Source organism: Lactuca saligna, chromosome 8, assembly GCF_052625555.1.
Source record: "Lactuca saligna cultivar CGN05327 chromosome 8, ASM5262555v1, whole genome shotgun sequence".
Classification (NCBI taxonomy): Eukaryota; Viridiplantae; Streptophyta; class Magnoliopsida; order Asterales; family Asteraceae; genus Lactuca; species Lactuca saligna.
In genome coordinates this window covers 96,382,560-96,409,645 of record NC_136424.1, presented here as the reverse complement: position 1 = coordinate 96,409,645, position 27,086 = coordinate 96,382,560, and the positions used below count along the sequence as shown (strand labels likewise).

Below are 27,086 nucleotides of genomic sequence, written 5' to 3'. Positions count from 1 at the left end.
ACTCATGGAACTCGACAATTCGATGGACCAACTCAGCGAGTTAAGTCAACCGGAATGTTGACTTGGACAAGGATGTTGACTTTGACTTTGACCAAAGTTGACCCTTAAGTGGTCACGAGTAAGGAAGGATAATTAAAGGAAATGTTTATGTGTAGGAGTTTGAGAGGGGCTGATTTCAGAGCAAGAGTCTTTGCAGCTATTCCCAGTTATCGATGTGAGTTACCTTCTAGTAGGAGTGGGTTGAAGGCACCAATGTCGGCCCACTGGTATTTGATTATAGTTGAGATGATTGTCTTTGTGATAATTATTGGATATGCCACTATCTATTATGTTTTATGTGTTAGTATGTTATGTTATTATGCGTAGTGGTAGGAAGGGTAGGATGACCCTGTTACCGGTTGAAAGAGACCAACTAGGAGGCCATCACCCAAATATGCTAGACAGTATGTGATGTATGTCTATATGTTAGGGTATTATGTGGTAGTGGTAGGGAGTGAAATATTCCCTGGTTACTAGCTGAAAAATACTGAAGGGATAGGCCAGCACCCAGATATGCTAGGCAGTTACCGGCTGAAAGAGACCGAATGGGTAGGCCAACACCTAGATATGCTAGGCAGTTACCGGTTGAAAGAGATCAAAGGGGTAGGCCAACACCAAGATATGCTAGGTAGTATGTGTATATATGGTATGTAGTATGATGGGGGAACTCACTAAGCTTTGTGCTTACGGTTTTCAGTTTTGGTTTCAGGTACTTCCTCTTCGAAGGGAAAGGAGCTGGCATGACTGCAACGCATCTCACATGATTTTCCGCACTATGGGATTCTTGGGAATTTGTACTATGACATTATTTTACTATGACATGTTTTGAATTATATGACTTATGGGTTTTTATGATATGATATGACCTTGTAGATGTTTCTAGTAATCTGTTTTATAAATTTAAAATGAAATTTTTGGTATTAAATTCTTGGATGTTACACCACAACTTCCATATTCCGATAATTTTTTCAATCCCGCCTCACCTCCACTACAATTCTCTACCTCGCCTTTCATGCAACAAAATGCAAATATTCAACAAAACATTTTTCACACATTTGGTCCCATGCGGCAAACAATCACACAACCCTCACCGATGAGCTCATGAGGAAAGTGTTGGGTTATGAGCATTCTAACACTCCTAAGTGTACATGCAACCCTAAATACCTTGGATCTATGTTTTCTCTATTATACATGCAAATATGAACATCCAATGTATTATCCTAATCTAGCATACAAAACTATCAATAACAAGATAGAATACATACCTCTTTGATGTAGAATGTCTTCATGAAGCTTGAGTGCCTAGTGCCCCAAGTGTGACACCTTAAATGGTTCACAATCATCAAAACACTTAGAATAACTTAGAGAGAATTCTACACTTCATGAAATCGGCTAGCCCTCTTCAAGAATAATACTAGTCTCTCTAGTGGCCGATTTTCCTCAATAATAAGATGCTTATATAGTTATACAATTAGGGTAAACCCTAATTGTCATGACTTTCCATTTCCTTGGATCCATGGGTTCAAATACACCATGGAGCATCCATGGAGCATCATATGGGTTTTGGCCCAACTAGATAATCCATGGAGCATTAGCCCACTATACAAGTATGGATGATTTACACAATCAACCCATATATTTAATTAGTCTTCTTTTGATCACTCAATTAATCCTAGATTAATTCTTGATCAATACTAATTAAATAATCTCATTATTCTTATTATTAATATACTAGAACTTATAATATATTAATAACCATAAGTGTCTTATTTCTCTCATTTAGTCTATCCAAGTGCATGATGGTATGCAACCCAAATGGACCAAGCCGGGTCGGGTCAAGTCTTACCAATTATAGTTATGGACTTAGACATTAATCCAACATAAAGATCCAAAATGGATAATGTAACGCTTGTGTTTCTGGGCTTGCCATTTTTAGCAATGTAATAGTCTATGCTAACCTTTGTAACTCGTTTTGAAATAATAGAAGCGTATTATTTGAGTATTATGTGTTTTGTGCTTAATTGCTTAATTATGTGGTTTGATTAATTAAGAATAAAAATAAGCGTCAAAATTTAAGTGTACAATAAACTTGATATCTTTAGATGATGTTGTAGTAGTTGAAACAAGGTTTCAGAAGATATAAAGAATGCTAAAACCCGGGTTATAATGAAGAAGTTATGACCTGTCGAAGTTTCGCGACAGAACTGGCAACGCTGAATGACGTAAAAAGTTAAATTTACGTTAGAGCGATAGTTAGCTTTAGTGATCTAAACGAGAATCGAAGATCTCGTTGTTAGTATCAAAGCGATAAAAAGTTAGGCGAGAACGGACGTCAAACGAAGAAGTTATGAATTTATAACGAAATTTTCTGTCCCGGCCTATTAAAAATAAATAATAAAAATAAAGTCAAAATTAGCCGACGGAGTCTAAACGAAAGTTGTAGAGCATAGTCTCACCTTCGCGTGGATATAAAGAACGTCAAAAACGGAGTTCGTATGAAGAAGATATGAATTTTCGAAGTTTATTAAATAATTAATAGATAAATTTAATTATTAAATTCGGCCTTATCCGAAGACGAGTCATCGGACTCATCCGGAGTACGCCCCGCGTACAGCGAAGAGTGTCGACACTTCGGATGATGCATGCAGTGACGATTTCGGAGGCATGTACGCCCCGCGTAAAGGCGTACGTCCCGCGTACTGGGAGGTTCCAGCCTCCTATAAATAGGATGGAAGGGGTCCGGGCATAATTGCTCATATCTCCTCCATTTCGTGCCGAAGCTCTGCGTTTTTACCCCCAAAGCCACCCCGAAGCCCCAGTCATATTCCTGAGTCCCGAAGCAAGTCCCGAGATCCCGAAGATCCCGAGAAGTGCGGTTTCCGAGCCGAAGCTCTGCCCGCGAGAAGTTCGATTTTTGTAGAGATCTTCCAGATCTGCTGAGGATTACTACTTTTGCAAGTCGTAGTGCTGTCGGATTTGGATACCTAAGATAGGAGGAATCAGAGATCTCCTGATGGAGGAAGCTCACAAGACCATGTACTCGATTCATCCCGGTAGCACTAAAATGTATAGGGACCTGAAACCATACTACTGGTGGCCGACGATGAAGCTTGATGTTGCAAAGTATGTGGCCGAGTGTGTGACTTGTGCAAGAGTCAAGACACAACATCAGAAACCGTATGGGAGTTTAGAACCTTTACCTGTGCCTATGGGTAAGTGGGAAGACATTGCTATGGATTTTGTCACTAAACTACCCAGAACAAAGAATGGTCACGACATGATTTGGGTGGTCGTCGATCGATTTACTAAGAGTGCGCATTTCATAGCAGCCAGGGAGAAATGGTCTATGGAAAAGCTTGTGAATTCTTATGTGAAAGAAATTGTGAGGCTTCACGGTGTTCCGTTAACGATTGTATCGGATCGTGATATCCGTTTCACCTCAAGGTTTTGGAAAAGTCTACAAGAGGAAATGGGTACCAAGTTATGTTTAAGTACAGCTTACCATCCATAGACTGATGGTCAGAGTGAAAGAACGATACAAACACTTGAAGATATGCTGAGAGCATGTACCTTGGAATTCCTAGGTAATTAGGATAAACATTTACCATTGGTAGAATTTTCCTGTAACAATAGTTTTCACTCGAGCATTAAGATGGCACCTTACCAAGCTTTGTATGGACAAAAGTGTCGTACGTCATCTTGTTGGCTTGAGGATGGGGAAAAGCAGTTTATGGGGCCGGAGATGGTTCATCAAACTGCTGAAAAGTTGAAAATAATTAGGGAAAGAATGTTAGCGGCTCAGGATCGTCAAAAGAGCTATGCTGACAAAAAGCGAAGACCGATGACTTTTGAAGTTGGGGATTTGGTTTTGCTTAAAGTCTCGCCGTGGAAGGGACTTATAAGATTTGGAAAAAGGGGAAAATTAAGTCCAAGGTTTATTGGACCGTTTAAAGTTCTTCATAGGATTGGGAACCAAGCTTACAAGCTCGAACTACCAGAAGAACTGAATGGAATTCATAACACTTTTCATGTGTGTTATTTACGGAAGTTCACGGGGGAAGTTCCTGACATGATTCCACTTTCGGAGTTGAGAATCGATGAGAACAAAAGGTTGATTGAAGAACCAGAGGCAATTGTTGACCGAAAGACTTAGAAGTTGCGACGCAAGATGGTCGAGTTAGTGCTTGTCCGATGGAAACACACAAATGGGCCGAATCTCACCTGGGAGACGGAGAGTGACATGATGGGTCGCTATCCGCATTTGTTTGTTGAGGTGTGATTCCGGGGACGGAATCATCCTAAGGTGGGGAGAATTGTAACGCCTGTGTTTTTGGGCTTGCCATTTTTAGCAATGTAATAGTCTAGGTTAACCTTTGTAACCCGTTTTGAAATAATAGAAGTGTATTATTTGAATATTATGTGTTTTGTGCTTAATTGCTTAATTATGTGGTTTAATTAATTAAGAATAAAAATAAGCGTCAAAAATTAAGTGTATAATAAACTTGATATCTTTAGATGATGTTGTAGTAGTTGAAACAAGGTTTCCGAAGATATAAAGAATGCCGAAATCCGAGTTATAACGAAGAAGTTATGACCTGTCGAAGTTTCGCGACAGAACCGGCAACGCTGAATGACGTGAAAAAGTGAAATTTACGTTAGAGCGATAGTTAGCCTTAGTGATCTAAACGAGAATCGGAGATCTCGTTGTTAGTATCAACGCGATAAAAAGTTAGGCGAGAACGGACGTCAAACGAAGAAGTTATGAATTTATAACGAAATTTTCTGTCCCGGCCTATTAAAAATAAATAATAAAAATAAAGTCAAAATTAGCCGACGGAGTCTAAACGAAAGTTGTAGAGCATAGTCGCACCTTCGCGTGGATATAAAGAACGTCAAAAACGGAGTTCGTATGAAGAAGATATGAATTTTCGAAGTTTATTAAATAATTAATAGATAAATTTAATTATTAAATTCGGCCTTATCCGAAGACGAGTCATCGGACTCATCCGGAGTACGCCCCGCGTACAGCGAAGAGTGTCGACACTTCGGATGATGCATGCAGTGACGATTTCGGAGGCATGTACGCCCCGCGTAAAGGCGTACGTCCCGCGTACTGGGAGGTTCCAGCCTCCTATAAATAGGATGGAAGGGGTCCGGGCATAATTGCTCATATCTCCTCCATTTCGTGCCGAAGCTCTGCGTTTTTACCCCCAAAGCCACCCCGAAGCCCCAGTCATATTCCTGAGTCCCGAAGCAAGTCCCGAGATCCCGAAGATCCCGAGAAGTGCGGTTTCCGAGCCGAAGCTCTGCCCGCGAGAAGTTCGATTTTTGTAGAGATCTTCCAGATCTGCTTAGGATTACTACTTTTGCAAGTCGTAGTGCTGTCCAATCATCTTCTGATCAAGTGAGTGTATACTACCTTTCATAAACACGATAATAATTCAAGTATGGTTTGAGTGTATTAAGTATATTGTTGTTTATATGTAGGAGTGTGTTGTTACTTTCTACTAACTCAAAATTATAAAGTATTTTATACAAATTACGTGTTATGTGTATATTTTGTTGTTATGTGTGTGAATGTATATTTACTTTCTTCTATCTTACAGATCTGATTATTTCTATATGAAATACGTGTTATGTGTGTGTGTGTGCCTCATCTGTTATATGGAAAATGTATTGATCAAGCATCCTATACAGGTTTTGAAAATATGTATAAAAATGTATGTTTTATCTACTAATATATTGGGTAGACCATGGGTAGATAGTTGGTGTGTAATAAACAGATGAGAGGCCTCGATGTTGTTTTGATCTAGTCATCTAGCGGAATTTAGATGACGACCACGGACTTTTCTAGAAAGTCCAGTGGAACGCTAGCAGGCTCATAACGTGTAGGTGTTAATGAACTTGGGTGTTCATTCGTTATATTCCATCCCCCTCATGGTTGCCTTATTTGACTTATATTGCTGAGGAACCCCCGAAGCATGTGTTGTCACCCCGATGAAATATTCTTAGACTAGGTCCCTTGTGTTAGTTATTTTAGGGACATAAAGTGAGAATAACGGGAATGGATAATTGGGTTATTGTTGGTTGATAATAATTAATTTAATTATTTATTGTGGCTTGAAAACCCTATATGCTCACCAGGCTCCCAAGCCTGACCCACTCCACTTATTTGTATTACAGGAAGTGGCGCAAGGGCGTAAGATGGATGAACCATCAAGTTGTTTTGTTTACAAGTGTGTATATGTATATATTTGTTGAATGACTTGTAATGTTATCGTTTATGCTTATTGGTCTGTATCAGAACACGACACCCCGAGTTTTGAATATATAATGAAAATACATTTCTTTTATGAAATGCTTTGGTAAACATTGCTTTATCATGTTTTGTTTTTGGGAACAAATTCCGCAACTCTTTCAAATCAAAAGGATTTACTCTAAAATTATTTTAAAAGCATAAATGAAAATCGGTCTTTTCTGGCCGAGATTTTGGGGATGTCACAGTTGGTATCAGAGCATTAGTTTAAGCGAACTAGGAATTTGTAGGATTTCTAGACTTAAACTTAGAATACTAAGTGGAATTTTGAGATGTGTGTCTGTTATATTTTAGACACGAGCACTAGTTTATTTTAGGAAAGTTGCCTAAAATGCTTTATGTGCTAAATGTTATATGTTGCCATATATGATATTATTTGTTCGGATCTATGGTCTGTTGCCGACCGGATCTAGAAACTTTATGTGTGTAGGATTCTAAGCGTACATCTACGATATTAGAACTTGCATATAAACGTTTCGGAGTGATAAGCATGATTTGAATATCTATCATGAATGAGGATCTAATTTCACCTTATTCGGTGTGTAGATCAAAAATGGTGAGAACAAGAAGTGGAGTTGGAAATGCTGATGAAAACAGGAATCAACCACCAGTGATTGAGCAAAGACTTGTCGTAGCAGCAGCACCTGAGCCAATAACCATGGCTGGTGTGCAAATGATGACTCAAACAATGTTGGATCGTCAGATGGATGAAACTAGACGGTTGCTTCAACAGAATCGTGAAGAACTGTCAATTTGTGTGGAAGAGCCTGAATTAAATGAAGGGCACTCGGAAGGTGGAAACTTCAGTGGATCAGTTGGTCAAGCCAATCCACCGATAGTTAGGCGAGACAACCATGATGGAAGGAATGATGGAATGGGATGCAAGTACAAGGACTTTCTAACTTGCAAACCATCGACCTTCAGTGGAAAGGAGGATCCGATTGGAGTTATGGATTGGATCTCAGAAATGGAATTGGCCTTCATGACTTGTGGCTGCAGAGGCAAGTTGCAGACTATCTATGCAGTGCGTCAGTTCCGAGGTGGAGCCGTTTGTTGGTGGAACACTCTAGGGAAGACTTTAAGCCCAAATGAGCCACTACAATTGTCATGGGTAGAGTTCTTGGTGCAGTTCAAGCGCAAGTTCTGCTCGGCTCAAAATCTATTGGAAATAGAAAACAAGTTTCTAACATTGACGAAAGGCAACATGTCAGTTGATGAATACACCAATAACTTCACCGATAAAATGGAGTTTGCCTTGCGTATCGTTCCAGATGAGCTGACAAAGGTGGACCGGTATGCGAAGGGACTCCCATGGGAGTACGAGGTGCCAGTACGTCAGGCACATACTCTAGAGGCAGTTATCTGGGCTGCCAAGTTTGTTGAGAACATGATTAAGGGGAGAACCACCAATAAGGTTGAGGTTGGTGAGAAGATAAAGTTCGAGGGAACGTCTGGTTCCGGTAAGAAAGGCAAATTTTCGAAATCTGAGTCGAAAAAGTTTGGAGGAAAAGGAGGCGAAGCAAGGTGGTGTGAAAAGTGTAAGAAAAAGCACTTTGGGAAATGTAGCGAGGATGTAAGTTGCTACAAGTGTAGGAAGGTTGGACATTTTTCCAATGAATGTACGAACAACAAAAAGGATGTGTTTTGGTTGTAATGGAGAGGGGCACATTTTGAAAGACTGTCCGAAGAAGAAGGAGGCAGCTAAGCCCAACATTCCACCAAAGTCGAAGGCAAGAGCATTCCAGATGACACTGGAAACTGCTAAGGATAAAGCTGATGTCGCTTCAGGTACCTTTCTCGTAAACACATTGCCTGCCCAAATTTTATTTGATTCTGGAGCCAACTACTCCTTTATATCGCTTGAATTTGGTAGAAAACTAGCTTTGCCTGTTGATAGACTAGATAATGCTTTATTAGTCGAAGTTGCTAGTGGCAAGTTTGTACCTGTTAGCCATCGTATGAAAAACATCTTAATCGACCTTAATGGGAATAAGTTTCATGAAGAATTATTACCTATCGAACTTAACGGTTTCGACATCGTGTTGGGAATGGATTGGCTTACCGCCAATGATGCCGAAATTTTATGCAAGAAGAAGATAGTTAAAGTAAACCCGCCTGGAAAAGATTCGTTTATGGTGTATGGGGACAAACGCCGAGTGAATTCTGGAATCATTTCCCTAATGAAAGCCAGAAAGTGTTTGACCAAGGGATGTACATCATATTTAGCATTCGTGATTGATGCTAAGAAGGAAAAGAAGGTGATGCAGAGTATTCCAGTGGTGTGTGATTATCCAGAAGTATTTCCCGAAGATCTTCCTGGATTACCACCTAATAGACAAGTGGAGTTCATAATTGACTTGTTACCAGGAACCACGCCAATAGCAAAAGCACCTTATCGATTAGCACCGACGGAGATGAAGGAATTGATGACGCAACTTCAGGAGTTATTGGACAAAGGTTTCATTAGACCTAGTTCATCACCCTGGGGAACTCCGATGTTATTCGTGAAGAAGAAAGATGGAAGTATGAGAATGTGCATTGATTACAGAGAGCTGAACAAGGAAACAATAAAGAATAGATATACGTTGCCAAGGATTAATGACCTGTTTGATCAATTGCAAGGTTCGAGCTATTTCTCGAAGATCGATCTAAGGTCAGGATATCATCAGCTAAAAGTAAGAGAGCAAGATATCGAGAAGACCGCATTCAGAACTAGATATGGACACTATGAGTTCTTGGTTATGTCGTTTGGACTAACCAATGCTCCGGCAGCATTCATGGATTTAATGAACATAGTTTGTAATCCGTTCCTTGATAAATCTGTGATAGTGTTCATAGATGACATTCTGATTTACTCGAAAAGTCAGGAGGAGCATGGCAGACACTTGCGAGAAGTGTTAGAAGTCTTGAAGATCGGATTTGGATAGCTAAGATAGGAGGAATCAAAGATCTCCTGATGGAGGAAGCTCACAAGACCCTGTACTCGATTCATCCCGGTAGCACTAAAATGTATAGGGACCTGAAACCCTACTACTGGTGGCCGACGATGAAGCTTGATGTTGCAAAGTATGTGGCCGAGTGTGTGACTTGTGCAAGAGTCAAGACACAACATCAGAAACCGTATGGGAGTTTAGAACCTTTACATGTGCCTATGGGTAAGTGGGAAGACATTGCTATGGAACTACCCAGAACAAAGAATGGTCACGACATGATTTGGGTGGTCGTCGATCGATTTACTAAGAGTGCGCATTTCATAGCAGCCAGGGAGAAATGGTCTATGGAAAAGCTTGCGAATTCTTATGTGAAGGAAATTGTGAGGCTTCACGGTGTTCCGTTAACGATTGTATCGGATCGTGATAGCCGTTTCACCACAAGGTTTTGGAAAAGTCTACAAGAGGAAATGGGTACCAAGTTATGTTTAAGTACAGCTTACCATCCGCAGACTGATGGTCAGAGTGAAAGAACGATACAAACACTTGAAGATATGCTGAGAGCATGTACCTTGGAATTCCTAGGTAATTGGGATGAACATTTACCATTGGTAGAATTTTCCTGTAACAATAGTTTTCACTCGAGCATTAAGATGGCACCTCACCAAGCTTTGTATGGACAAAAGTGTCGTACGCCGTCTTGTTGGCTTGAGGCTGGGGAAAAGCAGTTTATGGGGCCGGAGATGGTTCATCAAATTGCTGAAAAGTTGAAAATAATTAGGGAAAGAATGTTAGCGGCTCAGGATCGTCAAAAGAGCTATGCTGACAAAAAGCGAAGACCGATGACTTTTGAAGTTGGGGATTTGGTTTTGCTTAAAGTCTCGCCGTGGAAGGGACTTATAAGATTTGGAAAAAGGGGGAAATTAAGTCCAAGGTTTATTGGACCGTTTAAAGTTCTTCATAGGATTGGGAACCAAGCTTACAAGCTCGAACTACCAGAAGAACTGAATGGAATTCATAACACTTTTCATGTGTGTTATTTACGGAAGTTCACGGGGGAAGTTCCCGCATTATTCCACTTTCGGAGTTGAGAATCGATGAGAACAAAAGGTTGATTGAAGAACCAGAGGCAATTGTTGACCGAAAGACTAAGAAGTTGCGACGCAAGATGGTCGAGTTAGTGCTTGTCCGATGGAAACACACAAATGGGCCGAATCTCACCTGGGAGACGGAGAGTGACATGATGGGTCGCTATCCGCATTTGTTTGTTGAGGTGTGATTCCGGGGACGGAATCATCCTAAGGTGGGGAGAATTGTAACGCCTGTGTTTCTGGGCTTGCCATTTTTAGCAATGTAATAGTCTAGGTTAACCTTTGTAACCCGTTTTGAAATAATAGAAGTGTAGTATTTGAGTATTATGTGTTTTGTGCTTAATTGCTTAATTATGTGGTTTGATTAATTAAGAATATAAATAAGCGTCAAAATTTAAGTGTATAATAAACTTGATATCATTAGATGATGTTGGAGTAGTTGAAACAAGGTTTCCGAAGATATAAAGAATGCCGAAATCCGAGTTATAACGAAGAAGTTATGACCTGTCGAAGTTTTGCGACAGAACCGGCAACGCTGAATGACGTGAAAAGTGAAATTTACGTTAGAGCGATAGTTAGCCTTAGTGATCTAAATGAGAATCCAAGATCTCGTTGTTAGTATCAAAGGCGATAAAAAGTTAGGCGAGAACGGATGTCAAACGAAGAAGTTATGAATTTATAACGAAATTTTTTGTCCCAGCCTATTAAAAAATAAATAATAAAAACAAATTCAAAATTAGCCGACGGAGTCTAAACAAAAGTTGTAGAGCGTAGTCTCACCTTCGCGTGGATATAAAGAACGTCAAAAACGGAGTTCGTATGAAGAAGATATGAATTTTCGAAGTTTATTTAATAATTAATAAATAAATTTAATTATTAAATCCGGCCTTATCCAAAGACGAGTCACCGGACTCATCCGGAGTACGCCCCGCGTACAGCGAAGAATGTCGACACTTCGGATGACGCATGCAGTGACGATTTCGGAGGCATGTACGCCCCACGTACAGGCGTACGTCCCGCGTACTGGGAGGTTCCAGCCTCCTATAAATAGGATGCGAGGGGTCCGGGCATAATTGCTCATTTCTCCTCCATTTTGTGCCGAAGCTCTGCATTTTTACCCCCGAAGCCCCGGTAATATTCCCGAGTTCCGAAGCAAGTCCCGAGATCCCGAAGATCCCTAGAAGTGCAGTTTCCGAGCCGAAGCTCTGCCCGCGAGAAGTTCGATTTTTGTAGAGATCTTCCAGATCTGCTGAGGATTACTACTTTTGCAAGTCGTAGTGTTGTCCGATCATCTTCTGATAAAGTGAGTGTATACTACCTTTCATAAACACGATAATAATACAAGTATGGTTTCAGTGTATTAAGTATATTGTTGTTTATATGTAGGAGTGTGTTGTTACTTTCTACTAACGCAAAATTATGAAGTATTTTATACAAATTACGTGTTATATGTATATTTTGTTGTTATGTGTGTGAATGTATATTCACTTTCTTCTATCTTACAGATCTGATTATTTCTATATGAAATACGTGTTATGTGTGTGTGTGTGTGCGCCTCATCTGTTATATGGAAAATGTATTGATCGAGCATGCTATACAGGTTTTGAAAATATGTATAAAAATGTATATTTTATCTACTAATATGTTGGGTAGAACATGGGTAGATAGTTGGTGTGTAATAAACAGATGAGAGGCCTCGATGTTGTTTTGATCCAGTTATCTAGCGGAATTTAGATGACGACCACGGACTTTTCTAGACACTCCAGTGGAATGCTAGCAGGCTCATAACCTGTAGGTGTTAATGAACTTGGGTGTTCATTCGCTGTATTCCATCCCCCTCATGGTTGCCTTATTTGACTTATATTGCCGAGGAACCCCCGAAGCATGTGTTGTCACCCCGATGAAATATTCTTAGACTAGGTCCCTTGTGTTAGTTATTTTAGGGACATAAAGTGAGAATAACGGGAATGGGTAATTGGGTTATTGTTGGTTGATAATAATTAATTTAATTATTTATTGTGGGTTGAAAACCCTATATGCTCACCAAGCTCCCAAGCCTGACCCACTCAATTTATTTGTATTACAGGAAGTGGCACAAGGGCGTAAGATGGATGAACCATCAAGTTGTTTTGTTTACAAGTGTGTATATGTATATATTTGTTGAATGACTTGTAATGTTATCGTTTATGCTTATTGGTCTGTATCGGAACATGACACCCCGAGTTTTGAATATATAATGAAAATACATTTCTTTTATGAAATGCTTTGGTAAACATTGCTTTATCATGTTTTGTTTTTGGGAACAAATTCCGCAACTCTTTCAAATCAAAAGGATTTACTCTGAAATTATTTTAAAAGCATAAATGAAAATCGGTCTTTTCTGACCGAGATTTTGGGGATGTCATAGATAAATACACCAACATCATCGGAACAACAATCAAAGAGGTCACGTGGTTTGGGTTCGGGTTCGGTTGACGTTTTCGATGGATGTGCGAATATCAGCCTCAATGCGGACACTGATGAGCTTCCGAACGAGTTTGACGACATCGAGGAAATCTCTCCGCCACGACGATCGATAGGACGCGACAAAGCAAAGCGTGCTCAACGACATACAAAAGAGAATGAAAGTCGGCTTCAAGAGCATGCATAAATGACACAAAAATTCGATGACCACACGGAAATCGCAAATAAAAGATATGGATTGCAACGACAACATTTGGAGTTTATTCGTCAAGAAGCCAAGCCAGATCGCATATCGAATGATTTTTCAATTTTTACGACAAGCAAAGAAAATATGTCACCGAGACGAGCTGAAGTGATACAGAAGAAAAGGGCAAAGATCAAGAGCAAATACTTAGACGACGAATAGTTTATCAGTGTTTTTTTGTTAAATTATCGTGTGTTTTTAGGACTATCGTGTGTTTTTTGTTTTTTTTTTTGTAATGTTTTTTTTTTAATTTGTATGGTATTTTTAATTAAATTATGTTTTATTAATTTGTATGTTTTTTATAGATATATGACATAAATAAAAAAAATTAAAACAAATTAGAAATAGATGAAGTAAATAAAAAATAAAATAAATTAGAATAATAGAAATTAAAAACATCAAAAAAATAATAATAATAATACGTTATCCCATGTTATTTGGTGTTGTCAATTTCTACATTTCCACGTTAGATGTTATAACACCAAATTGTGACTAGAAAATGTCCACACCTATAGTCTACTCCTTTTAGAGCATGTGGTATGGGTCATCACAACGCCGTTAAAGCTGATGCAACAGCCTATAATGGTGTGGTAACATCAAAAATACCACCCCTTTCTTGTTGCATCTTGTTGTGTTGCTTCTTGTTGTCTCAACAACAAGAAGAAACGAGATCATCTATTGGTTGCCAAATTATCTCTCTCTATCTTTCTCCTCCAAAAGGATGTTATAACACCATGAACACCACCCCATCTTCTTGTTGCATATTGTTAGGCTAAACGGAGTGGAAGTCGCCACCCGACTCGCTACGCTCGCTAGCCACCTTGAAACACCGCCCCCTAGCACTCACTAGGGGGGTCGCTACCAGTGACTCGTCGATGTTTTGGCGAGAAGAGAGAGAAATAGTAATGCATTGTGATTGGTTGGAAGAAGACGAAGCAGAAATCGAGTTTGGTGTTATTTTGCTTTGAATTGGGTTTGCGCTTGATGTTCTCCAAAACCATCGATCGGGAATTGTACGCAGCTTCAACCTCTTCCATATCTCCCCTCAAAATAAATAAAAAAAATCCATGAAACTCAACTTCCTCGAGAATACACAAATTGAGAGCATTGATTTGGGGATTTTGAAAGGAAATAAGAAAGGATTTAATAGAAGCCCTCAACCCACAACTTTCAGGTGCCCTTTTTCTGTTTCTTTAGAAGCTAATACAGTACTCATAATGAAGTTTTACGCAACATCATCCAAAATGAACTGTATTGTATGGATTTTTTTTACCATATTCTCTATATCTATATCATGTCCCAACAATTTATTTCAATTTTTTCTTCTGTATAAATTTTAGAGTTAAGCAACTCTTTGTGTGACATAATTTCATGTCTATTATGTGTTTGCCAAAATGCCTAAGTGAACCCCTGTTTAGAGAGAACTTTAAGTTGCCTTTTTTTATTCATAAATGAGAACTAAGGACCATGGATTTTATTTGGTAGATTCTTGATCATTCCCTGCAGATTTAGTAATGCTGGAAAATGCATATATGAAGGTTTTAATTATAAAAAACAAAGGAATGAATAATTATAAAGCAAGACAATATGGTGATGCAGTTAAATGGCTTTCTTGAGCTGTGATTCTTATGGAAAAGAGTGGTGATATGTTGGCACTATAGAGGTCTCATTACATTGACAATTTTACCCTTTGACTTTTTTTGGTATGGTGAGGCATTGCTTGATGTAAGTCGTTTTTTTGTGATTTTCCGTGGTTGTGTTTGTGCTCCTAGTTGATGTTTCTTATCATGAATGTTAAAGGAGTTTATCTATGTTGAAGGAGTTTATTTTCATGGTTTAGTCTGGAAATTCGTTGTCTAAGTTGGTTTGCTCATTTGCTGCTAGTTTTGTTTTGTAAGTTGGTTTGCTCATTTTACCGAAATGTTATACATTATTAAATTTTACGTATTAAAAAACTTTTTTTGGTTTATAAAATTAGTTTATTTTAAATTTTTTATATCTGCAGCAGTATGCAGATGTTAAAAAAATAAACACGTTTCTTATTATAGTCTGCAGCTGTTTGGTCCACCTCTTCTACTGCAGAGGGTTGCAGAGGTGGTCCGCAGACTTCATGAATTTTTGCTTCAGAAAATCAAACAGCACGTTAGAAGTAGACTCCCTTGTGCTTATAGGACCACCAAAACTGACCATACCTAATTGTTTTAACGAATTCCTGTTACTTTTAAAATGACGTGTAAAGCAAATGTTTAACGAGATAAAAGAGTTTTGAGGATGACGGGTTTAAAAATCCCTTCTCAGATCACACGTTTACCCAAACCCCAACCCCATATTCATCCTTAAACTCAGGCATCTCTGCTCACTACTGCCAAACTCTGCCTTGACTCGAATCTCGAAGGATTTATGGATGCATCTGTAATGGAAAAGCTACTTCGATGTGCTTCCTACTCTACTCTCCACACTCCCAAACTCACGTCTACTCACAATTTTGAATTCGGAAATCCCAACATGCATATGAAATGGCGTACTCGGAAGAATAACAATGCTTTAGTGGTAAATGCAAGCGATGGGGGAGGAGGAGGAGGAGGAGGAGAAGTGGATACGGCGGTGGTAGAAAAGGACAAGCCAAAAGTACTGCCGCCGAGGTTTCAGGTTTTACAGGGTTCTCCGATGCCGTTCGGTGCCACAGCTCAGGAAGATGGAGTCAATTTCGCGATATATTCGCGCAATGCCACATCTGCGACTCTATGCTTAATGACTCCCTCCGATTTGCCTGAGGTATACGGTTATCTTTTCTGTATGTTTTTCACTTCATTATGTTTCGTCAAATTTTGTTTATGTGGATATGTATACAGTATACTCCATGACATCAAAATCATTTTAAACGCACATCATTGATCCAGAAAAATAGGATAAGCTTATACATTCAATTTGTTTTTAATAACTTGTTTTGGTGATTAGCTGCGTTAATTGTATTGAAAATTGAAATGTTGTGATGGACTGATGGTGACTAGATACAAAAGAATATTGCAACTCAGCTGAGACTTGAACAATCCAAGAACTCTAGCAATAACAAAGATGTGTTTTCAATTAAAGCGGGTTCTTTAGAGTCTGTTTCTATTTTTGTCACTACCTGTTAATTTTATTTCTTACATTTTGATTTGAATATGCAACCAATTTAAGTTTTTGCATTGTAATTACTAATTAGCATGGAAAACCCCCATTTTCTTTTGACCATGAACAAATTCTCAAACTACCCAATAAAATTGCATCAAATGGTTCATTATAGATCACCCACATGTCACTTATTACCAACATGGCATTGGTGTTATGTTACACTGTTACTCAGTATGTTTCTACAAGCAAACAATTCTTATCAATGTTGCAGTTAAAACGCTCTGTTGGACCCTTGCTGCATAGTGGTGATAGTTTACTAGATTCATAATTAGTTATTCATTCATGGGCATAATTGTCTTTTTCACTCGATGCAGAAAAGAGTTACTGAACAGATACCTCTGGATCAACTTACCAATAAGACCGGAGATGTCTGGCATGTGTTTTTGAAAGGAGATTTTACAAACATGCTCTACGGGTACAAATTTTCTGGAGAGTTTTGTCCTGAGGAAGGGCATTACTATGATTCTTCACGGATCTTGTTAGATCCTTATGCTAAAGTTAGTAGCTTGTTTCATCTATTACATTTGAACTTTTATTATTTTTGAAATCTTTAAGATGCAACATGTTTATTTCTTTAATCCTGATTGTGCTTGTGACCTGGGATTTGCACAATTTCATATTCCTTCTAAAAGGTGATAGGCCTTGACTTTGTGGTTCTTATTCAGGCTGTGTTAAGCAGGGAGGAGTTTGGTGTTTTGGGAGCTGATGATGATTGCTGGAGCCAAATGGCCTGCAAAATCCCTTCAAATCATGAGGTATGAGTTTACTACTTACTAGTAATAGTTTACCTCAGTATGTTTAAGTTTAACATAATCGACACATTCAATTTGTTTTAGGAAACATGGGATGATGTTTATTTTTTTAATTTTTCATCTCATGACACATCAAACTATATCTTGTTCCAGTTTTGATTTGTATTTGTTTCTTTGACTTAGTTTGACTGGGAAGGAGATCTGCCCCTGTCATTTGCACAAAGAGATCTGGTAATTTATGAAATGCATGTTCGTGGATTTACAAGGCATGAATCCAGTAAGACAGAGTCTCCTGGCACTTACCTTGGTGTAGTGGACAAACTTGATCATTTAAAGGTACATGTTCAATAAATCCATACTTCATTTTTTCACAATCATAGCTATAACTATAAGGTTATATGTGTTTGAATGATTTATCACTTTTACAAATCACAGAGCTAAAGTGTTAATTATTTAACCTTTAGTAAACTTGTAATAGCATTCATAGACTATCTTGTTGTCCCTCTTATTTGACCCCTTTCAGTTATGATTCTTACATTCTTTATCTCCAAACCCTTGATCCCAAGCACCTTTAACACCAAAAACAACTTTCTTGAATACGATAGTAGTCTGTGGAAGGATATTGTTAATGTTTTTTTTCTTTTATTTTAGTTTCTTTGTGTTCATTTTTAATTACTATCATTTGTTTTTCATTTCAGCAGCATGAAAGGTCAATACTGGTTAGTGTTGTTAATGCTATTCTTTATGGTGTAGGAACTTGGTGTGAACTGCATAGAGTTAATGCCATGTCATGAGTTCAATGAGCTGGAGTACTTCAGCTACAATCCTGTGTTGGGTGACTACAGGTATTTCAAGTTCTACCTTCCTTCTTTAGTATATTATGTGCTTTATGAGATCTACTTTGCTTAGAAATGTTGTTTTAAAGTATTGATTCATTTTTATCCTATGGATTGTCAAATTCTTAAATAGGTTAAATTATTGGGGGTATTCAACTATCAACTATTTCTCACCTATGTTGAGATACGCATCTGCTGGTGGTCGTAATGGTGGCCTTGATGCAATAAATGAGTTCAAACAACTTGTTAAAGAGGCACACAAACGTGGAATCGAGGTGAGATTTAAATTATTTCTCTAATTTTGACAACTCCTCTTTCTAATTCACACATCTTTACAGGTGCTCATGGATGTGGTTTTTAATCACACTGCTGAAGGGAATGAAAATGGTCCCATTTTGTCTTTTCGGGGTGTTGATAATAGTGTCTTTTATATGCTTGCACCTAAGGTATAGTAATAGCAGCATTGTTGCACTTCTTTTTCACTCATGAAGTTGAAGGGGGTATGATGGTCATTTTGTCTCTTTTAGTAGTCATAGTATCATGGTGTTTCAGGGAGAGTTCTACAACTATTCAGGATGTGGAAACACCTTCAACTGCAACCATCCTATTGTGCGCCAATTCATAGTAGATTCCTTGAGGTATATATATAAGTTGCTACTTAACTGTCCCCTGTTTTTTGTTTTTATTTACAGTTTTGCTCCCTGAGTTTAGCACTTATTTAGTTTTGGTCCCTAAAGGAATTTGTTTGCAAATACACTGTCCTTATTTTATTGTTTTATAATGATTTTGATATCTGGATCATTTAATCTAAATTCTAGCACCCAACTGTTGATATTTTTTCAATTGACCATCTTGCCCTTTGAACCAAAACTGCAAATTTGTAGTTTTCTCTTAGTTTATACTTTATATTAAGGTTTATAACATGTTATCTGTGTATATGATTTATAAAAGTTCTTGGTCTATACTGTATACTGAGTTAATTTGTTGATATAGTAATTTTGAATTCCTTATATATTAGTATAACTTGCTATTTTAAAATATTTGTTATATTGTTAAAAACATTATATCTCGATAACAAACAGTTATAAACCCATATAGATACAATCATAAATTCAGATTGAATGGGATTCATAGCCTAGGCCAAAATCATTATGAACATCAAAACAAGGACCAAAATTGCTAACAGATCCCTTTAGGGACCAAAAGTGAAAAAGAGTGCTAAACTCAGGGACCAAAATTGTAATCTACAATCATATATGCGTTCTGATTCTTGATTAATCAAGTTATGTTTTATGAAACCTTCCTACAGATATTGGGTAACAGATATGCATGTAGATGGATTTCGGTTTGATCTTGCCTCTATCATGACAAGAGGCAGCAGGTTATCTAGTCTACCAAATATCTGATATTCTGATTTTATCTTAACAATATTTGAAAAAAAAAACAGCATTCATTTGTACTTTTTGTATCTTTTTTCTTTTTCAGCCTTTTTGATGCAGTAAATGTATATGGAAATCAAGTAGAAGATGATTTACTGACAACTGGCTCACCTCTCACCAACCCACCATTAATTGACATGATTAGCAATGACCCAATTCTTCGAGGAGTGAAAGTGATTAATTGATTATCAATTAAACATATCATTTAAATTATTAATTTTAACTTTTTAAATGATCAGCAATTATCCTTTCCAGCTTATAGCTGAAGCATGGGACTGTGGAGGCCTTTACCAAGTCGGCGTGTTTCCTCACTGGGGTATTTGGTCAGAATGGAATGGAAAGGTCTATTTTTTTTTTTTTTTTTGGCTCATTTATTCTCTTAAATAAGTGTTATTTCTTTTCAATAAATTATAAAATTATTAGCCTGTAAAAACTCTGTAATAATTTCAGTATCGCGATACAGTAAGGCAGTTCATCAAGGGTACAGATGGATTTTCTGGTGCTTTTGCTGAATGTCTTTGTGGGAGCCCTAATCTATACCAGGTACCCTAATCTGTTTATTATCTTCTTTTTTATCATTCTTATTGGATTTTGTTATTTTTTTAATCACTTTTTCATGTTATATGTACGCATCAGGAAGGTGGTAGAAAACCATGGAACAGTATAAACTTCATATGTGCACATGATGGCTTTACACTGGCTGACTTGGTTATGTACAATGACAAACATAACCTTGCAAATGGTGAAGACAACAAAGATGGAGAAAGCCACAATAACAGCTGGAACTGCGGGCAGGTAATTCTGTTCCTATATCATCTCTTTTACTTTTTATTTATTTATATGAGAATGAAAAAATAAAACAAATGGCTGCATAATTTTTAACAACTGTCATATTATATGTGTGATTTAGGAGGGGGAGTTTGTAAGTATATCAGTGAAGAGATTGAGGAAACGACAGATGAGAAATTTCTTCCTTTGTCTAATGGTTTCACAGGTAAGTTACTTAAAAGGGACAAATTAAAAGGAGGTTGCTATTTCATGACTTTATATCTTTTGCAGGGTGTCCCAATGATACATATGGGGGATGAATATGGTCACACAAAAGGGGGAAACAACAACACGTATTGCCATGATAACTATGTGATGACATACTCTTTGCTTTTCCTCATCAATTGTTTAAAACGGAAAAAGCATATCTATTTTTGAGCTAAAATTACCGTTTTATCCCTAGATGAACTACTTCCAGTGGGATAAGAAAGAAGAGTCGTCATCAGATTTTTTCAGATTTTGCCGCCTAGTTACCAACTTCCGCCAGTAGGTCCATCACATAAATACTTTTTATTTTCAGTTTATGTACATGACATTCACATTCTTAAAATTAATGGTGTCTTTTCTACAGTGAATGTGAGGCACTTGGCTTAAATGATTTTCCTACAGCTGAAAGGCTACAGTGGCATGGACATGCCCCTGAAACACCAGATTGGTCTGAAACAAGTAGATTTGTGGCTTTCACCATGGTATGAGAATGCGAGTAGATTACAGAAAAGCATAATATATTTTTTTTATTTATCTTTGCCATAATATGAGGCAGATGTGGTTAATGTGGGTGTGTGTTGCAGAAGGATTTGGTGAAAGGAGAGCTGTATATTGCCTTCAACACTAGTCATTTACCGGTTACAATAACATTGCCTGAAAGACCAGGGTACAGGTGGCAACCATTGGTGGACACCAGCAAGACTGCACCATTTGATTTCCTAAGTGATGATGTCCCCGAAAGAGAAAGAGAGGTGGCCATGAAACAATATGCACAGTTTCTTGATGGGAATTTGTATCCTATGCTTAGCTATTCCTCCATAATCTTATTACTCACTCCTGATGTAAGTGGTTTAATCTCATAAGCCCTACTCAAAGCATGGAGGGAGCTCAAATTACCATACTCAGATGTAAGTATTTTATCCCTAAAAAATTGTTACCTATCACTTACATCCTTTGTATAGGCTAGTTGAATCTAATCATTTAAAATCCAACTTTTAATATATTGATCATAAGACAAAACTTTGTGGAATATAGGTATCAAACGGTCAAGTCCTTTAAGATTTAAAGTCTGTTTCTGTCAAGGCATACAAGGATGTAACAAAGTAATCAACAAACCGTAACTTAAAAAGTAAACAACTTACACCATTTGCATTTTGAATTTACGATGTTTTCTAAATATCTAATTGATAAACTTGTTTTGTTCTAAACTAAATCTTTCAAACCGAGTACATGTCAGAATATAAGTGTTAGGTTTGGAAAACCTAGTGAATATACATGGGTCAACTCACCAAGTCATGTGTGTCACCCCAAGTCTCAACTCATTCTATGTTAATGCATAATCAATATACTCAAAATAATTTCAGTTTAAACAATGTTTTTTTTCAAAATGAAATAAATTTCCTTCAAAATAGATTTCATGAATGCACAAAATACTTATTCATATTGCACATATGAAATATAACATATAAAATCAATCAATCAAAATTATTTTAGTAGGTTTATAGACTTGTAAACTTGGTATAAACTTACCTTAGCCCATGTAGGCACACCACTTCACTCCTATTCTGATTGGAAACACTTAGTGATCACATATATTTAATATTAATTCAAGTAATTGATGACTAGTAGTTACATTTAAAATACCTAAACCAAAGTCACACACCTAAAAGGCTAAAATACTCATTTTCCATCATATTTTTTAGCTTGTGGAAGGTAATGGAGGCAACCAAATTAGACAAAAAAAAATAATGAAGTTTATGCACATACAAGAACATACCCTGTCGAGTATATTTATACCCTCAAAGTTTACACGGTCAAATGAGTCATTAGACTTCCACAACTACATGATTTTTGTACTTTTAAGCCTCTAAAACATGTCCATAACACCTCCAATTCCTTCCATTTTACTTTTAATTACTTAAGCATGTTATTTGGCATTCAAATACTTGTTAAAAACACTAATCAACATCATTACCATTGTTGATTCATCAATCAAAGGGGTCATTTTCCTCATCTTCCATTAAAGCTTCAAAACACCATTTATGCTTTTACATTGGATTTCTTTCAATGATTTGGACATCGAACACTTCGATCAATATCTAAACCATGTCTAGATCTTTATCATCCTTAATAATAACTTGTTGACTTCATGGAAGATTTGCCAAATGATGAACTCAAAACTTCTGTTAAAGCTCTTAACGTCAATATTGATCCAATTGAATGTTTTAATGCTATAAAAAATTCACATCCAAACCACACGTCCACGCCATTAACCTAATAACATGCTTGAATTCGAAATCTCTAAGTTCCAGTGAAGGTTTCATGAAGTTAGGGTTTCAAAAACCCCATTAAAGTTTCATGGAGACAAATTCACCTTAAGAATGAAGTTAATTCACTAGATTTGTGTTCTAAACATAGAATCTAACATTAGATTCAGACTAATCAATGTATTAACATATATAATTTGAATTTAAGCAACATTCATTGAGGATTTCAACTTCCAATCTTCAATTATCCTTCTCTAATGCTTCTAGATCGATCAAAGCTCTCCTGAAACTAATGTCTAGAGGGTGTTTGGCATTTCTTTTTAATCATCTTTAACTTTTTCAAAAAGTTAAAAATTACTAAAAGATGTTTGGCAAATTAAAAAGATCTTTTAAAACCAACTTTTAGTCAAGAAGGAAAAGGTGGCCGGAGAAAAGATAAGAATTCTTATCTTTTTGTGATTTTTAGCTTTTATCACTTAAAAGTCATAAAAGACAAGCCAAACACATTTTAAATACTATCTTTTAGACAAAGTTTTTTTTACAAAAAGTCATTTTACAAAAAGAACTTTTATGTTCAAAAAGCAATCCCAAACACACCCCTAAGATACTCCTTCAGCTCTTCATTTGTGAAAATGAAAGGCGGTATAAATCAAAAGTTCTTTTTAAATATAGTAGTTTTAGTCCCTCAAGTTCCATTTCTTCACATTTGGCCCCAAACCTAGTCAAGGATATGGCAAACCTAAGTTTTTTGAACTTGACAACTTTAGTCCCTTAAACACAAATTTTCTGAGAAAACTAATGTTAACCCTCAAATAAGCTTGAAACTTTTAGTTTCACCAATTCATATTTGTTTCATTTGTTTCTATAATTTAATTTATTTATATTTAATTATTTGTATTTAATTTAATTTCTTTTTTCCAAAATTTTAATTTTTACTAAAATGATTATAATTATTGCCCCAAAATATAGGTATTACACTACGTTTTGTTACACGGGAATGTGAATAATAGACTTGATAGGCTTTCGAGGGGTATTTTAGTGATAATGATAGGGAGGATATTTGCATTTTTTGCACATACATGAGATCAATAATAAGTTTATGTCCTAGATTTTTGGATAAGATCTACATTAGTCCAAGTCCAATCCACGACATAATATGTTATGTTATATGAAATTATTCAATTTGGGCTTTGAGGGATGGTGTTTACCTAATTAAGGCACCAAATGGGATCTCTGATAGGCATAAGGCCATCTTTGTTTTCCTCTCTACCCATCTGTGATCTCACGCTAATTTTTTTAGGATTGTACAAATAGCTAATGCATTGTTTGTGCATTGAAGAATTGTAGAATCGTAGATGGCATGTGCCATGCTGACTGCAATTTTTTTTTTTTCATAATTCAAACAAAATAACTACAAACTTCTGATATTATAAAATACAAACAAGAAAGTACAACAATATTAGTGGGAAACCTGTTTTCACTCGTTAGAAAGAATTTCGAAGACTTGAATATGAAAATGAGATTGATTTTATTATTATTATTATTATTATTATTATTATTATTATTATTATTATTATTATTTTATTTTTTATTTTTTAAGTTTAAGTATATTGGGTCAACTGGCCACAAAATCATAGACAAGCCACGATCCGTAGCCCATTCACTGAAATAAGAGGCAAGTCTTATCTACAGATGGTTAAAATTAGAATTTCCTTAACTTTTAGCTAATTCATAGAAATATTTAAAAAATAGCTAGATTTGTCGCAAATATATTTTTTTAAAAACTGATCGATCAATTCCCATTTCGATTTCGATTTCTCATTTATCATTTCCCATGTTAATCATCGAAACAGCTAGAGGTAGCTGTTGAAGTGGCAAGACTCTGAGCTAACTCCTATTGGACCGTTGGAGACCTGATCTGCCCACCTCTTTTTTTGATTGCGACTTGTCGGTTGTGAGTTGTGACACCAAACTCCACCATTATAGTCTTTTCCAACATTACTTATTTATGTTATATGTATATTCAAAAAATGTTATGTTTGTACAGAAGTCTTTATGAGGTGATTTTATTATTTATATATATGTAACTTATCCATTATAATAATTTCTTTTGATTTTTATATTTTTTTAATTGAAGAACAAAAATCATATCGATGAAATATAATCACGGCCGGTCCGTTGATTGTAAAGATCATGTACGAAAATTAAAAATGGACCACAAAATTCCGGATTAACAATGGATTAACAACACCTAGTAACAAATTAGCTACGGATTAGGACAAAATAACGACTTGCGAGTGATGGATTAGTGACAAAGATAGATTAGCAGCTAATTGACGGACCTGCTATGGATTAAAATTCCAACCTCCAACACCCCACATGTTTCTTAACGACACATGTCTTGTGTGGTTGAACACCCCACATGTTTCTTAACGACACATGTCTTGTGCGGTTGAACACCTCATATGTTCTCAGATCAGTTCTGAATATAACAGTCAAAATAATTTCTTTTTAAATAAATCAAAAACATAAATACAAATATCACATCTCTTAATTTATTTGATTTTTACTAATGGTTTTTGAAAATCTGTAACGCCAAGTTTCGGGTATGTCTCTCTTAAAAAGTATTAATATTTCAATTTTCAAGTTTTGGATTTCTAATGGCCACAACGTGATGAATGAATCCCACGACACAGCCAGGGTCAGTGAATACGTGGAGTCTAAGTAAGTGTCACAACGTGACAATCTATTCGTCACGGTGTGACCGCTGTTTAATGACAAACCCTAATTCCGGAATTTATGTCTCTATTTAAGGGATGTGATGGCTAGGGTCGTCCATACTCACCCTCAAACACTCTCCCTCAACCTTTAAAAGCAAACTCTAGCATCCATTGATAACTCTTAAACTTTTGTAGTGTTTAGTTGTGTTTTGAAGATGAAGAAGGTACCCCTTGAGCTTTGTTTCAGCAAGTAACTCTCCCAATCCTCCTTGTGCACATTTTCTGGACTTTTGTAAGTCCTCAAGATTCGATTTTTATGTCACTTGTTTCTAGATATTTTTGTCCCTTAATCTTCATAGTGTGGGAGTTTGGAAGGTTGGATTCCATAAAGTTGGCAACTTTATGGATCCTTGTGGTCATCTTAGTGTTATATCTTCTAGATTTGAGGATCATTGGAGTTTTGGTCGAAGGTAACAATATCAACCCACTGGGTTGTATTGTGTATCATGGAATATAGGATGTTGTTATGTTATAGTGATCTGTTAGATTGGTAAATTTGTATGATTATCTTTACTTGTTGATTATAGTTTATATGTTGCATATATCAACATAGTGTAGTTGAGTTGAGGCTTTACTGCTCTATGTTGTAAGCCAACAAACCCGAGGCAATCCAGTCCGGTGATTGTGGACCCATTGTGCATATTTGTATATGTATTGTTAAGTGGGGTATTTTGGGGGAATTCACTAAGCTTTGTGCTTACCCATTTGTTTGTAATTGTTTTTTAGGTACCAATGATGATTATGGGAAGATGAATGTGTGATCGTACATATCCTCTTGTTAACTTATACTTAAGAGATTATTTGATACACCGACTCTATGTATTTGATTTGAAAACAATGGTTGGTTATCTTGTGGTTTTATGAAAATGTTTTCAACTTGTATATTTAGTGTTGAATAATTTCAACTTTGTGTATTATCCATGTATGTTCAAATTATGTATCAAATTCTTTATTTATATTCAACTTGTGTATCAAATTATCCTTGTATATTCGACTTGTGTATCAAGATCTCCATGTATAATCAAACATGTGTATTCTCCATGTATATATTCAACTGTTGAGTGAATATTGAATTGTGTTTAAAAAAGTAATCAAATCCGAATAATTAAAACATTTTCGTACTTATATGGTTACTGAAGATGACATATTCCATAAATCGGTATTAGCACTATGAGTAATATACTCTTCCCTTTTATTTATATACGATTACTTAATTATTTTAATTATTTAAATTATTTAAATCCAAAAATACAAATGAACAGCTATAATTCATTTCACTTTTCTTACAATAAAACTACTTTATATATATATATATATTAGAGTGTCATATATATAACCACTTTTTTATTTGAAATATATATATATATATATATATATATATATATATATATATATATATATATATATATATATATATATATATATATATATATATATAGAGAGAGAGAGAGAGAGATCAAAAAAGAAATCAACATTCCACATAAAGATATTCCGAACAAGTTCCTACCAAAATTTCAAAGATTTTTAAGCCTTTTATATCATGGATTTAACAAACTAAGTTAGTTCTAATGTTTAATTTACTTGCATTTTAGCTTACAAACGATGTTTTGTATTCCGGAATGCTTATAATAGCTCCAGAATACGCGAAATAGTGATCGAATGTGATAATTTTTGTAGTTATTAAAAGTGATTCCAAAAAGTACTATTAGTCTGAAATAAG

At 36.3% G+C, this 27,086-nt stretch overlaps 1 protein-coding gene across 4 annotated transcripts; it reads left to right on the top strand.

The window, feature by feature from the left end:
- The first annotated feature begins 15,358 nt into the window (after window positions 1-15,358).
- Window positions 15,359-26,225, top strand: ISA1 (isoamylase 1). 4 transcript variants are annotated; one of them, XR_013663707.1, is made up of 20 exons: window positions 15,359-15,858; window positions 16,572-16,754; window positions 16,923-17,012; window positions 17,193-17,345; window positions 17,763-17,854; window positions 17,979-18,120; window positions 18,184-18,291; window positions 18,398-18,483; window positions 19,155-19,226; window positions 19,331-19,457; window positions 19,540-19,626; window positions 19,735-19,827; window positions 19,921-20,079; window positions 20,195-20,278; window positions 20,344-20,424; window positions 20,516-20,598; window positions 20,684-20,801; window positions 20,904-21,227; window positions 25,502-25,598; window positions 26,093-26,201. XR_013663707.1 is itself a non-coding variant. In XM_078967628.1 (19 exons), exons 1-18 carry the CDS (start codon window positions 15,484-15,486, stop codon window positions 21,180-21,182), a joined length of 2,412 nt encoding a protein of 803 aa, XP_078823754.1. In that variant the 5' UTR covers window positions 15,359-15,483; the 3' UTR covers window positions 21,183-21,227; window positions 26,093-26,225. The 4 variants fall into 4 exon arrangements, 3 of the variants coding, with proteins under 3 accessions (XP_078823754.1, XP_078823752.1, XP_078823753.1); XM_078967628.1 differs by lacking the exon at window positions 25,502-25,598 and having other exon boundaries at window positions 26,093-26,225; XM_078967626.1 differs by lacking the exons at window positions 25,502-25,598; window positions 26,093-26,201 and adding an exon at window positions 24,440-24,704.
- The last annotated feature ends 861 nt before the right edge of the window (window positions 26,226-27,086 follow it).

What these genes read in the sequence shown, in the direction of transcription:
- ISA1 (XM_078967628.1), top strand. Translation starts at nt 15,484, where the DNA reads ATGGATGCATCTGTAATGGAAAAGCTACTTCGATGTGCTTCCTACTCT. An exon ending in ACAAACTTGATCATTTAAAG is followed by an intron (nt 17,346 to 17,762) that starts GTACATGTTCAA and finishes TTTATGGTGTAG; the next exon opens with GAACTTGGTGTGAACTGCAT. An exon ending in GGTCAGAATGGAATGGAAAG is followed by an intron (nt 19,627 to 19,734) that starts GTCTATTTTTTT and finishes TAATAATTTCAG; the next exon opens with TATCGCGATACAGTAAGGCA.